The following is a 13,807-nucleotide window of genomic DNA, read 5'->3' on the forward strand; positions in this document are numbered from 1 at the left end:
CACAAGGAGTCATGACAGTGCTAAAATTGGAAACCACACAGGGATTTTACAGTAAAGACCTCACATCAGTCCACCAGAACAACACAACTTTCAAAATCATGTCTGGAGAAGTATGCTGGCGTTCAATTAAGGGACTACTGACAGATTGTTCCCAATGGTGGTGACTGTAGTCTTCACCACAGGTGAATTGGCAACATATGGCCCCTCATTCAGAAGACTCATCCCTCCTTACAAAAGAGGACATAGAGCTCTGTAAATAGACTTTAATATTCAAAGGACCTCACCTATTCTCAGGTGTCAGGGTGCATCAGAATCAAGTGGGAGTTGGTAAAGCATGTACTTTCCCAGGCTTACCCCTCAAATTTTGATTCAATGGTCTACAATGGAAACAAGGAATCTCCTTTTTCTTTTTTTAGTTTTAGAGACAGTGTGCCTGCGAGTAGGGTGAGAGTGTCAGAGGGAGAGAGAATCTTCTCTCCCTCAGAGGGAGAGCCTGACATGGGGCTTCATCCCATGACCCTGGATCATTACCTGAGCCAAAATCAAAAGGCGGATGCTCAACCGAGACATCCAGAATCTTCATTTTTATATGGCTCCCAGATGATGCTGATATAGGTGATCCATGGACCACCCTGTGAAACCATACACCAGACCACTTATCTACAAGATCCTAAAAATAAAGCACATTGCCTGGCACATGATTTATGCCAGGAAATAGCCCAAGGAAGGCCACATTAACTGGTCCCATACCTGCATGAGACCTCTGATGCTTACTCAGTCCTCTGCTGTCTTGAGTGTGACATCTAGACTTCCCCTGGCCCTGTCCCCCAACCTGCCTGGGGAAAGAGAATAAATAACAACAGAAACATTTTCATTTTATAAGCACTTGGTTTTATTGCACAGAAGCAATTGAAAGTGAACTCCAGTGGAAAAGTGCGCCCTGGCATGATTCAGTGGCCAGTGCACAGCCCCACCTGCTCCAGCTCTTCCAGGATAGAGAGCTCTGGGCAAGGGCTCGGCCACTCCTTTGGAAAACAGAAGGCATTCAGGAATAAGTTAAGACATCTCAAGCATTATGTGTTTCTAACTGCTCATTCATTATTGCGGTCATCTGTCAGTTGCACATACAGGAAATAAATGCACTTATTTGGAAAGGAGGGGGTCAGTTTGTATACTCAAGTGTTTACATGTGGCATTCGGCATATATCACATTCGGCTACATAAGCTATCATATAACATAATTGTCCATCACCTGGGAAGGGTTTGGGGTGTGGAGTTGGGGGGTCGGGAATACCCTCTCTTGCTAAATATTGCTAATAGAAATTTCTGTTTGGTGAAGGAGGGCCCCATCGTCTAAGTAGAGTTTCTTATATAAAGAAAAGGGAGAAAAACATGAAAATTTGTTATGTCAACTCTTGAGCTCCCAGACCCTCCTGAGTTTCTTTGGCTGTTCTGGATAGTCCTTTCTCCCTGCTTTACTTCTCCCCCTTGGAGGCCTTGTCTTCTGTGGCCTTCTCTGGAGGCCTGCTGTCTTTCTGGTCTGTGCTAGAGGATTTCTCAGCCTTTTCCGTCTTGGCTTTGCCAGGTGTGGGGGCCTCCTTGCCAGGCTCCTCTTTGGGTTTCTCTTCAGGCTTCTTGGCCTCTGTGGTCTTCTCCTTGGCATCTTTTTTCTCAGGTGCTGCTGGTGTCTCTTCCTTCTTTGGCTTTTCTGGCTCCTTCTCTGCTGCTTTGCTGGGTTCTTTGGCCTTGGCATCATCTGGCTCCTTCTTGGACACCTCAGTCTTCTCTTTGGGCTTGGCCTCCTCCTTCACCTTGGCAGGAGCCTCCTTCTCTGGGGTCACTGCTTTTTTCTTATCTTCAGCCTCTTTCTTGGCTTCAACCTTGGATTCTTTGGGCTTCTCCACAGCAGGTTCCTTCTTTTCCTGGACCTCAGGCTTTGGAGTCTCCTTCTTGGGCACCTCATCTTTCTTGCTGTCCTTCTTCTCCTCAGGTTTTGGTGTGGCTGGAGCTTTCTCTTCCTCGACCTTCTTTGGGGGCTCTTTGACTTTCACTTCCTGGGGTTTCTCTTCCTCCTTCACGGGGGACTTTGCCTCTTCCTTCTTTGTGACCTCTTTCTCAGAAGCCTTGGTCTCCTCCTTCACAGGAGATTTCACCTTCTCTGGGGACTTGACCTCCTCCTTGACAGGGCTTTTTGCCTTTTCAGGAGATTTGATGTCTGCAGGGGACCTTTCTTCCTCCTTTGCTGGGGTCTTGGCTTCTGGGGACTTCACATCAAGAGTCTTAGCCTTCTCAGGGGATTTGGCCTTCTCAGGGGATTTGGCCTCTTCCTTCACAGGGGACTTGGCCTTCTCAGGGGACTTGGCCTCTTCCTTCACAGGGGACTTGGCCTTCTCTGGGGATTTGGCCTCTTCCTTCACAGGGGACTTGGCCTTCTCAGGGGATTTGGCCTCTTCCTTCACAGGGGACTTGGCCTTCTCTGGGGACTTGGCCTTCTCAGGGGACTTGGCCTCTTCCTTCACAGGGGACTTGGCCTTCTCAGGGGATTTGGCCTCTTCCTTCACAGGGGACTTGGCCTTCTCTGGGGACTTGGCCTTCTCAGGGGATTTGGCCTCTTCCTTCACAGGGGACTTGGCCTTCTCAGGGGACTTGGCCTCTTCCTTCACAGGGGACTTGGCCTTCTCAGGGGACTTGGCCTCTTCCTTCACAGGGGACTTGGCCTTCTCTGGGGACTTGGCTTCTTCCTTCACAGGGGACTTGGCCTTCTCAGGGGATTTGGCCTCTTCCTTCACTGGAGACTTGGCCTTCTCTGGGGACTTGGCTTCTTCCTTCACAGGGGACTTGGCCTTCTCTGGGGACTTGGCCTCTTCCTTCACAGGAGACTTGGCCTTCTCTGGGGACTTGGCCTCTTCCTTCACAGGGGACTTGGCCTTCTCTGGGGACTTGGCCTCCACTGGGGACTTTGCTTCTTCCTTCACAGGGGACTTGGTCTTCTCTGGAGACTTCACCTCAGTTGGTGATTTTGCTGCTTCTTTCACAGGGGATTTAGCTTTCTCAGGGGACTTCACCTCAGCTGGAGACTTGGCCTCTTCCTTCACAGGGGACTTGGCCTCAGCTGGTGATTTTGCTTCTTCTTTCATGGGTGACTTAGCCTTTTCTGGTGACTTAGCCTCTTCCTTCACTGGGGACTTGGCCTCGGCTGGGGACTTAGCTTCTTCCTTCACAGGGGACTTGGCTCCAACTGGTGACTTGGCCTCCTCCTTCTCTGGAGATGCAGCCTCTTCTGCTGAGGGAGATTTTGTTTCTTCTTCTCCTCCTTCTGCTTCCTCCTCCTCACCCTTCTCCTCTTTGGCCTCTTTCTCTTCTTCTTCAGTTACTTCTTCAGTCACTTGGATCTCCTCTGTCTGTTCCTCCAAAATCACAGTTTCCTTCTCTGACTTTTCTACCACCTTGATCTTCTCTTCACTTTTGACCTTTATGTGAGTGGCTGCAGAGGGAATTTTGGGGAGTGCTTCTGGAAGGGAGAAAGGACTGGGGCCAAAGCCAATCCGACACTCTTCGCCCTCCAGGAGTTTTCTGCAGAATGGATAATGGAACACATTATTATTATTAACTCAGAACAGATCGATGGATTGGGGGTATTCTTGAGTTACTCTGAAGGCCCACAGAATCCAACGGTATGGACTTTGGTGGAGGAAGGAATGTGAATGGTGGGCACTTTGAGACCGGAAAAAGTCACTTGGCAAATCATCCCAGGAACTACCCAGAATCTGCACCCCAATGGACTGGGGTTTTATGCAGCTAAGTATGAAACTTATAAAACAACCTCCCCTAACATGCACAAAAACATGGTCCTCAAAAGAGAGCACCTGCATTAACAAAAATTACATTAATTGTCCCTCAACTAAAACATTTAAGAGGAAGATGGGAGCCTGAGCAAACAATTCCACATTTATAAATTTGTGATTAAGAGGTCTCAGAATATACCCATTGGAATGTTAAGGGTCTCTTTTCACCTTATATTCTCATTCTTTGAGTTTTAGGAATAGGGAGGGGGCAGCAGTTTCTACCCTTTCCTACTCAGTAGATATGTGACCTCAGCCAAGCCACTCAAACACTTTAAGCCTCAAGTTTCTTCATTGGCAAAAAGAGGGTCACTAAGAGTCCCTACCTCAGAGGATTGTTTCAGTGAGATAATGAATAAAAAGAACCTGGCAGTACCTGCCTCACAGTAGGTGTAGGGGTTACCCCTAGAGACCAGTGTTTTGCAAATTTAACAGCATACACATACCCCAGCAATCTAGTTAAAATGCAGATTCTGATTCAGTAAATCTTGGGGGGACCCGAGAGTCTGACTTTCTAACATGCTTGTGGAAGATGCCAATTGTGCTGGTTCATGGACCACACTCTGAGCACCAAGATTACAAACTAGACCCAAGAGGTGAGAAGTAAAGGGTCACCAGCCAGCAACTGGGACAGGTCTTCAGGGGGTCAGTCTGCTCTTTAGCAAGAGATTGCTAAATTGGGAGGTCTCATGACCTTCTCCTGGCTACCATTTCCTGAGGGCTTGCTCTGTGACAACCCAGAGGTACTAAGATCCGCTCAGGAACTGGATTAGCACCTCCTCCTGACAACCCAACAAGAGTACTGTTATTATCATCCCCATTTTATTTCCCCGGAAAACCAAAGCTCAGGGAGCTAAAAAACACTACGAGAATTGTAAAGGCCCCTAACAACTGAAGTATCTCCCTTCCCTCCAAAGCAGACCTCTAGTCAGCTGGATTTGGGGAGGGATGAGGAACATTAATCCTCTAAATCACTGTCAGAATGAAAATAAGCCACTCTCAAGACTTATTTCTCTCAGAAATCAGGATGATGGTTGCCAGGGCCAGAGGAAGGGAGGAAAGGGCAGTGGGGAGTTATTCATTATCAAGCACAGAGTTTCAGTTTGGGAAGATGAAAAAAGTTCTAGAGATAGATGGTGGTGACTGTTGCACAACAATGTAAGTGTACTTAATGCCACTGAACTGTACACTTAAAAATGGTTAAATAGCAAATTTTGTGTTATACATTTTACCACAATAAAAAAAATTCTTTTTGCTCTCTAAGACAGGCAGGCCACCTTGCTGGGAACTTGAAACTCAGTGCTTCGCTTCTCATAAGAACACAAGGGCTCCCCACCATGACAAAGGCCCCTGGCCCACCTCACCTGTAAGCAGCGATCTCAATATCCAGAGCCATCTTGACATTGAGCAGGTCCTGGTACTCTCGAAGCTGGGCTGCCATTTCCCACTTGGTGTTCCTCAGCTCGGTGTCCAGCTGCTGGATGGCTTCCTGGGGAGAGGTCACACACACACATGTCACGCACCAGCCAGTGCCTGGCCTTCAGCACCAGAGAAGCTGGGGCAGACTGTGCAAACCCAAAGCAGTTCAATCTAGCCAGTCTCACTGGGGCCATGCTGTCAAAGCTGTGGCAGCCTCATTCATGGACATGGAAACCAGATGAAGCAAAAATCCTGCCGTGTATGTATATGACCTCAACCTGGGGACTGGTCTTGAATGAAACACACCAGGAATGATGGGTGACGTTTTACAGATCTTTTAAGCTTAGAAAATGCTCAGCAGGAACATAGCCTTGTCTGCTTTGGCTCCCAATGCTCCCAAGTGCCTGCCAGATAGGGCTGAGGAAGCACCCGCAGCTGATGACTGAAGCAACACACAGAAGCAGGTTAAATACTAGTGGAAGCTTCTCCACTAGTATGAAGGCTCACTTAGCCCTGCTTAAAGTGAAACATTATGGCTGATTTTTATTGCCTCCTTTCTGCTTTCTCCGTTCTCTAATTTATCCACAATCACCACAATCACCATACTTGCATAATACGTTCTTTCAAAGTGTTATTTTCTTTTGCCAGTTGTCTTTAATGCAAGGAATCTGCCAAGGTCTTCCCCAGGCTACGCTCACTCCCAGACACTGGTTATTATTTACCAGATGTGCACTGTGACTAAGACCCTGCTGAGCAGGCTCACACACAGCTCGTGAAAAGTTTGCCCATCTCTTTAACCTTTGCAGAGCAAAGTGGGCATTCTTTTTTTTTTTTTTTCTTCATTGCATTAAAGGAATTCAGACTCAGATAAAGCAGGTAACTTTCCTGGGGCCACTCAGCTAGAAAGACACAGTGGTACCCCTCATATGTCTGACTGACTCCAAGGCCCATGGTCTTCACCACCACAACCCTGCCGAGAGAGGGGCAGTGACTTGTTCAGGATAACCCAACCAGGTAAGGTAGTCTGGTCTCTGCTCCACCCCTGCCCACCTGGTAGGATGCGATATCGGCCTGATGACGGTCCTCCAGCTCAGAGCGTTGCCTCTCTAATGAGTCCTTGGTGCCTTTGAGCGCTTCCAGTTCTGTGGTCCTGGCCTGTAGCTGGCGCCGATACTCAGTTATCTCCTCCTGTGCTGAGCGCATGGCATCTGTGTTCACCTTGGCTGCCTCTGAGAGTCTGTCCAGCCTCACTGGGGGAGAAGGAGACAGGGAACAGAGTTAGACACACCTGGATTTGAATTCTACTGATCCAAAAGGTGACACACGTGCGTTGAGGACCTACTGGGTGCCTGGTGCCATCTTGGGTTCTTAATCCACCCTATCCTTTGTGATAGGCAAATTACTAATATCCAAGGCCACCTAGCTAGTAAGCAGTAGAGCTAAGATTCAAATCTAGTGTCTATCTGGTTCCAAAGATTACATTGTCTCCCCAATACAGGATCTGAAAACTCATAAGGCAGAAGAAGCCCCCAGTTCTGGTCCTAATACCCAGTTCAGCTCCCCAGCAAGGGCTGGCAGTGCTAGTGTTTAAATGTGAAACTTGGCGTACAGGGCTTAACTCTGAGCATGTGGCTGAACAAGTTAATGAGCCTGTGACCTTTGGAGGCATAAAGGTGCTATGAGCTACTATGTAGCCATAGCCCCTTTCTTGCAGGTTTTTGGCTCTGTAGAACCCAAGGTCACCGCAGAGCCTGGGGCCCATGCGCCATCTCCTCTGTCCCTTCCCCCACCTGGCTGTGCATTCTCTAGCATAGGAGTCCCTGTGCCAAGGACAGCCACACCCTGGCCCCTGTGAGCAATGGGCTGCTGGTTCCCAGAAGATCTCTCAGGATCAGTGGAGGTCTGGAGACTAATCTACATCTCCTGAAAGTGAATATCCTGCATCCCAAAATAGTAACACCCAGGGCCTGAGTCGGGAGGGTGGGCCAGGGAGAAGGGAAGCCAGTTGGATGGGCCAGAAGTCCTGGGATGGTTTGTCTATGTGAAGGCCAAAGCCCAAGAGAGCAGAGAGGTTTGCTCTGGGAGGTGTCTTGCTGCAGAGATGGGGGAGGGGAAGGTTCTGCCACTGCAAAGGAGAGGAAAAGTAATGGGAAAAACCATGCACCTAAGTTCTAGCTTTCCTGGCTTTCCCTGCTAGTGTTGGCAAAGACTTAAAAACCATCAAAGTGGGTGAGGACCCTTACCCATTGTGGATCACAGACCTGTTTGAAAATCGCTGGAGCCTCTGCACCCTCTCCCAAGAAAAATGCAAAAGTTGTATACAGAGTTTCAGGAAGGATCATATAGCTCCCCTGAGTAAGAGGCTCAGCTTGTCAACCGCCTCCCCTTTTAACCCGCAAAGAAATGAAAACCAGAGAAGGCAAGTGTTAGTCAAGGTCACCCTGCAGGTGCTGGGCACAGCTTCAGAGCTGCTGCTGCTGCAATCTAGCTGACTCAGAGCATCATGGAGTTGGGAGGAGGGGGGAACTTAAGAGGCTCCCAGCTTCTCAAGTGGAGAGAGGACATTAAGGGGCCACCTCAGCCTCACACACCCATTCGCTGAGGTGATGATCCCTCACTGGGGAGCAGCCTAATAGGAGTCTGGAGGATGGGGTCCCCTGCAGGGTGCAGGCAAGGGGGATGGGCAGTGTTGGGCAGCGAAGGCATGTTACTTTGAAGGGCAAAGAGTCCTCAGTGCCTATGACTAGAAGCCGTCACTGCTTTGGAACTGTGTTAGGAACCTGATGGAAAGGGGCCTCAGAGTGGGGTTATCCAATCTTGGGCGGGGGGGGACAGAGGGGATCCAGAGCTTAAGGACAGCTATAAGGCCCCTGGAGGAGGGCAGCCAAAGGAGAACCCAGAGCTGCAGGGAAGGGAAGGGGGTTATCTCCAGAGACCCAGAGTGAAACTGTCGTTTAACTAAGGGGGATGCACTTTGCAGGGGGAAGCTGAGCAATACATCCTCCAGCCCTGCCGCCTTCACCCTGGGAGTCCACCCTGCCAGGCCACCAGGGGGCGCCCCCTCCCCCGCACCACCGTGCGCCTACAAACCTCTGAACCACTCCTCCGACTGAAGCGTGCTCTGCACCGCGTGGCCTTCGAGTTGCGCGCGGATTTCGCGCAGCGCCGACGTCACGTCGCACTTAAGGGCGTCGCGCGCCTCGGCCTGCGCCTGCGCCTGCGCGGCGCCGCAGCCCTGGATCTGGCCGAGCAGCTCGCCCACCTCCTCCTGGTGGTGACGCCGCAGGTAGCCGCACTCTTCCTGCAGTGCTTGCGCTTTCTTCTGCAGCTCGACGCGTGCCGCCTCAGCCTCCTGCGCAAAGCGCGCGAGTGCGCGCGCTGCCGCCTCAGCTTCCTCCCGCTGCCGGGCCTCGTCGTCTAGGCGCTGGCGCACGTGCGCGATGTCTTCCAGCAGGTGCTCCTGCTCCAGGCGCAGCTGGCCGCGCGCCGCGCCTAGGCGCAGCACTGCACCGCGCATCTCGCGTACCTCTCGCTCATACAGCTCGCCCATGGCGGAGCGGCCCGCCTGCTGCTGCCGCAGCGCCGCCGCCTCGCCTTCCAGGCTGCGGTTATGTGCTTCGAGCTGCCGCACCTTGTCGATGTAGCCGGCGAAGCGGTCGTTCAGCGCCTGCAGCTGCTCCTTCTCGCTGCGGGCTGCCGCTGCTGCCACCACGCAGCCCTCCGGTCCGTTGCTCAACGTATCTAGCGAGTCGGTGCTCGAGGTGGCTCCTGCACCGCGGAAGCGGCCCGGCGAGGCCGATACGGAGCTCACGGATGTCCGCGCCCAGGAGTGGAAGCCGCTGGATGAGCCGGCAGCAGAACGCGCTCCGCCCTTGCGGGCCAGCGCGTAGTGCAGGCTGCCGCCTGCATGTAGCGGCGCGAACGGGGCGCCCAGCAGCGCGTCCGCGCCGCTGAAGCTCATCATGGCCGGAGCAGGTGCGGCCGCCGGTGGAGGGGGAAGCCCAAGGCCGAGACGGGGCGGGCGGCACTGCGGCAGCACTGGGATGCCGGGCTTTTTATAGCAGCCCGGTCGGGTCCAGCCCCTAGGCAGTGGGGGGGGGGGGGGGCGGGGGAGGAGGGCCCCGCCCTCTCTCCCTCCTCCCCCGCGGCCCGGGTCCGGCAGCTCCGCCGCAGTGAGAGGGGCGGGGCAGGGGGACTCTGGATTGAAGGGGAATCAACGCGACGTCAGAGGACCACCCTGAGATCGAGTTAGGGGGTAGAGGACTCCTGGAGTGGAATGGCGGGGACCCCTGGGTGCGAGTCCGAAGACCCTGCTACTGTGTTCGGAAACAGAAAAGGGGCCCGAAATGGGGAGATGACAAGGAGTCCTGGTGGGAATAGGGGCAGGTCGCCTTTGGGATGGAGTGATGGATGACTCTGTAGTCAGTAGGATGAGGGGACCCCTGAATGGGGGGCACAAAATTTTCCTGAAAGTTAGAGAGGACCTTCAGATAGGGGGTGTAGCGTGTCTGGAGATGGCCCAGAATAAGGGAGGGAGCAAAGTAATCATAAATGGACTCATGATGGGTGCTACAGAAGGTAGAGATAGAAGACTCCTGAATGGAGGTACACTTTTTCCCTCATAGCTTGGGACCCACCAGGAGAGGCCTCAAGAAACTGCAGCCGGCTGCGGAATAGGGGAGGGGGACTTGGAGTTGGGAAGGGGGGCAAGGCTACCCTGAATTGGGGGTATGGGAAACACTTCAGAAGATGGTGAAAGGGGAGCCCAGATGGGAGACACAGTGGTCTCCACAGTATAGGAGGAGGTAGGCTCTGCAGCTGGCCCCAGCAAGGGGGACCCTCAGTGAAAGAGGCAGAGGATGCCATGAATAGGCAGGAGGAACATGGGCTGTGTGAGAGAGAATTCAGGCCAGGGTCTGCACACTGAAGTCAGCTCCACAGTTTGCTGGCCAAATGACCTTGGACAAGCTGTGTCCCCCACCCCTGATTTTCCTGTCTGTACCAAGAGGGGGCCCTGCCCTGGGACAGGCTGCAACTAGAAACCCCCTCCCCACCCCACACAGCTTTTGCTTTGTGTGTGTGGGGGGGTGTCTCTGGCTGAACTAGGAAAGGGGACCCATATACTGCCCGTGGATATGGCAGCTGCTTTCGCACAACTAGGAAGTCCATCTTCCCTCCACTTTGACTTTGTCATCTCTCCCCCACTCCCACAGCAGAGAAGTGGGTGCTGCGATAGGCATCCCTTTTCGGCCCCAGCTAAGTGGTGGAATGCTTTCAGGGTACCAAAATCCCTTACCCCCATAATCCCTAATAGAGGGTCAGATAGAAAAGGGGTCCCTGGAATTTGGGGTGCCCTGCAGCTGCCGGTGTTCTATGACTTTTTCTTGGGCTTTCATTCTCATGTGAAATTCCTTGGGAGTGGGGGCCGGCTGCGTCTGTCGCTTCAGCACCGAGGCCAGGGTCTGTTCTTTCTAGGGGGAAAAAGGGGTTAATCTCTGCCTTTTCCTTGGGGGGAGAGGGGAGGGAGGTATGCGTATGTGTTATGCAGATGAAAACCGAGGAGGGGGCGGTGAATGATCTGGCGGGGTCACTCTGGGAGTCAGGGACACAGCCCCTTGATCTTCCGCAAGGGGTTCCAGTCCCATGTTTTCTATGATGTTCTCCCACTTACACACACCTGGGCTGTCCCACTCCTCCTTTGATAGCTGAAAGGACCCCCACAGTCTTTTTCTGGGAGGGAGCTTTAAGCCTCTCCTCCCAGATCTGAGCGTCCCTGAGGCAGTTATCTCAACCCCCACTACACTTCCACTTTACACTGGCTTTCCTTTGGTGGGATCCCCAGGATGGAGACAGATAGATCCCCCCAGAAAAGACCTCTGCCAGTTTGTTTCTCCTTGCCCTCTGCCTCATTCCCAGACCGCTGGTTCTAAGCAGACCCTCAGAGATGAAGAAGTGATGGTGCTGTCCCTTTAACCATGTTTTACTGGAAGGAGAGTGCGCCAGGGAGGAGCAAGGAGGGGGAAGGGAGTTTCTAGTTTCGAATGGAGAAGCAGAACATGATGAAGCATTTTTCCCCCCATTTAAAGATCCAGTCATGAGTCTGTTTGCAGGGGCCAGACGGTCTGGTTTGCAGTCGGTGCTGGGAGGATGGAGGTGAGTGTCTGGTCGAGGCTTCTGAGAATGGCATTTGGGGGGCTTGAGCAGGGCCTCCATGCTCTCAAGTGGCTCCCCATTTACTTGTCATTCTGCTTGAAATTTTGCCAGAAGAGCCAGACTCCTTTGAATCTTTTCAGTCATCTGCATAATGCAGATATATCCTCTGCATGTGTAGGATGTGCAGCTGACAGCAAGGGAGAGTGGTGAGAGGGGCTGGGTAAAAGAGGGGAGGGGGCCAAGATGGATTCTATCAAGGTCAGGGGGTCACAACCATGGGATCACAGCTGCCTGTGGATTCCAAGCAAGAAATCCCAAGCATGATTTGTGTGGTTGGAAAAATAACATGAGAGTGGGAACCCTGAGTTCATTATTCCAAAGGGCCCATTTGACTCACATCTAGGAAGCCATTTCTGGCCTCCTTTACCCCTGCATTTAGTTAATTATCCTCTCTGAGTCTTTAGTGCTAATCTACCACACTGCACTTAACCACTCTATGTTGTCATTGGTTGAATGAATGAATGAATGAATGAATGAATGAATTCCATCAGTTCTCCAGCCAAACTTGTGGTCTAAAAGGAACTAAAATGGTTCTGTCCTAAGTCCTTGGGCTTCACATCTCTTTCACCTTCCTCCCCTCAATTTTTACATTTGGAAATGAGAACAACATAATCATCCATCCATCCATCCATTCATCCATCCATCCATTATATGTTTACTGAGCACCTACTGTGTGATAGGCACACGCAAAACATGGAGGTTACAGAATCCCATAAACCTCTAAAATTGTCTCCCTGCGACAAGAATCCTCAAGTCCTTCCCAAATCCTAGTCCAGCATTTCCTAAGGCACCTTCTTGAGGATGATAAGTGTTCCTCCAAAAGGAGAGGAAAAGAGGAGTTTCATGGCTAAATGAGTTAAATAGGGCTCCTGGAGCCTGGACTGGCAATGAACACTGAAAATCTCCTGAGGTAGGTGGAGTATGCTGAGTTGCCCAAGCCTGTTTGACCATAGGTCCTTCTTGACCCCAAGTGTCTCCCATGGTAGCCCACACTGAAGGACCCACTCAGAACACCCCTGTGTTCTTCCTGGGCTGCCGTCTGGGCTCCTTTGGATCTTGTCTGTTTTTCTCAGACAAAATCACGAAAAATAAAAGAAGGACATTCACTTAAAAGGACATAATGAAACATGAAAAATGAATAACAATTTTTTAAGTAAGCTCTACACCCAACGTGGGGCTTGAACTCACAACCCCTAGGTCAAGAATCACACATTATCCTGACTGAACCAGCTAGGTGCCACTGAGAAACAAAATTTTAAAAGACTATTGCAAAATACAAAAATATTTGAATGCGTTTTAAATGTGTGTACATTCATGGCAATACTGCAAATAATTGACTTTATTTTGTGGATTGTACCTAAGCACTTACCTCAAAGTCATTTGTTCATAGTATTACACATTTTTTGCTTGCTGATTCATCTCATTTAGCATCACAGTTTTTCCTTCATTAAGAGAGGTATCCATTTCCAAATACTAGGATGCATATTTGTAACTGAGTTTTGTATTGCATCATGAAAGCCTTCTACTCTGTTGTTTGTTCTTGACATATTGCCACATGACCATTGATAGGCATCCCAAAGTTCTATGGGAAATGTGAGTTCAAGACTGCACCACTGGGGGCGCCTGGGTGGCCCAGTCGGTTAAGCGTCCGACTTCGGCTCAGGTCATGATCTCACAGTTTGTGAGTTCGAGCCCCGCATCGGACTCTGTGCTGACAGCTTGGAGCCTGGAGCCTGCTTCAAATTCTATGTCTCCCTCTCTGTCTGCTCCTCCCCCGCTCATGCTCTGTCTCTCCCTCCTTCAAAAATAAATTTTAAAAAACATTAAAAAAATTTAAAAAGACTGCACCACTGTATAGACCATTATAATGGCTGCAGTTTATATTATATACAAACGGGAGCACTATGTCAATGGAGAAATGAAACCAAACTGTCAGCTAGTTGAAGAAATCAACAAACTATCAAACCAAACTGCCAGCCAGTTATTTTTTTTTTAATCTTTTAAGGAAAAATTGTTTCATGGCCAGTTAGTTATGTGGTGAAAATGCTTGTAGCAAAGATGCTTGGGGCAAAACTATCCAGAACCCCTGTGGACCGTAAGATTAGCGCTCTTCAGGAACAGGGCTTCAATGTGAAGGATAAAGCAGCGCAGTTCTCCATGAACATCAACCAAACATTACTGTCACTCACTTCATTCATTCAGCATCTATGGGGTTAGACCCTGTGTTGAGCACTGGAGACTCTAAAGAATGAGACCTCAGTAAGGGGGAATCCTCCCCTACCCCGTCATGTATATAGCAAAGAGAACTCAGCCACCACTTTCTCCTTGGTACC

The 13,807-nt window shown here is 50.8% G+C and overlaps 1 protein-coding gene across 5 annotated transcripts; it reads right to left on the reverse strand.

Annotated features, from left to right (window-relative positions):
* Positions 1-868: 868 nt before the first annotated feature.
* On the reverse strand, positions 869-9,286 carry NEFH (neurofilament heavy chain). 5 transcript variants are annotated; one of them, XM_043557988.1, is made up of 5 exons: positions 8,352-9,286; positions 6,312-6,511; positions 5,207-5,331; positions 2,886-3,573; positions 869-2,633 (listed from the first exon to the last, which is right to left on the reverse strand). In XM_043557988.1, the coding sequence occupies exons 1-5, from the start codon at positions 9,223-9,225 to the stop codon at positions 1,476-1,478; spliced, it is 3,045 nt and encodes a 1,014-aa protein (XP_043413923.1). In that variant the 5' UTR covers positions 9,226-9,286; the 3' UTR covers positions 869-1,475. The 5 variants fall into 5 exon arrangements, with proteins under 5 accessions (XP_043413923.1, XP_043413924.1, XP_043413925.1 ...); XM_043557989.1 differs by having other exon boundaries at positions 869-2,591; positions 2,862-3,573; XM_043557990.1 differs by having other exon boundaries at positions 869-2,429; positions 2,718-3,573.
* Positions 9,287-13,807: the final 4,521 nt, after the last annotated feature.

This window comes from Prionailurus bengalensis, chromosome D3 (genome assembly GCF_016509475.1).
Source record: "Prionailurus bengalensis isolate Pbe53 chromosome D3, Fcat_Pben_1.1_paternal_pri, whole genome shotgun sequence".
Taxonomy (NCBI): Eukaryota; Metazoa; Chordata; class Mammalia; order Carnivora; family Felidae; genus Prionailurus; species Prionailurus bengalensis.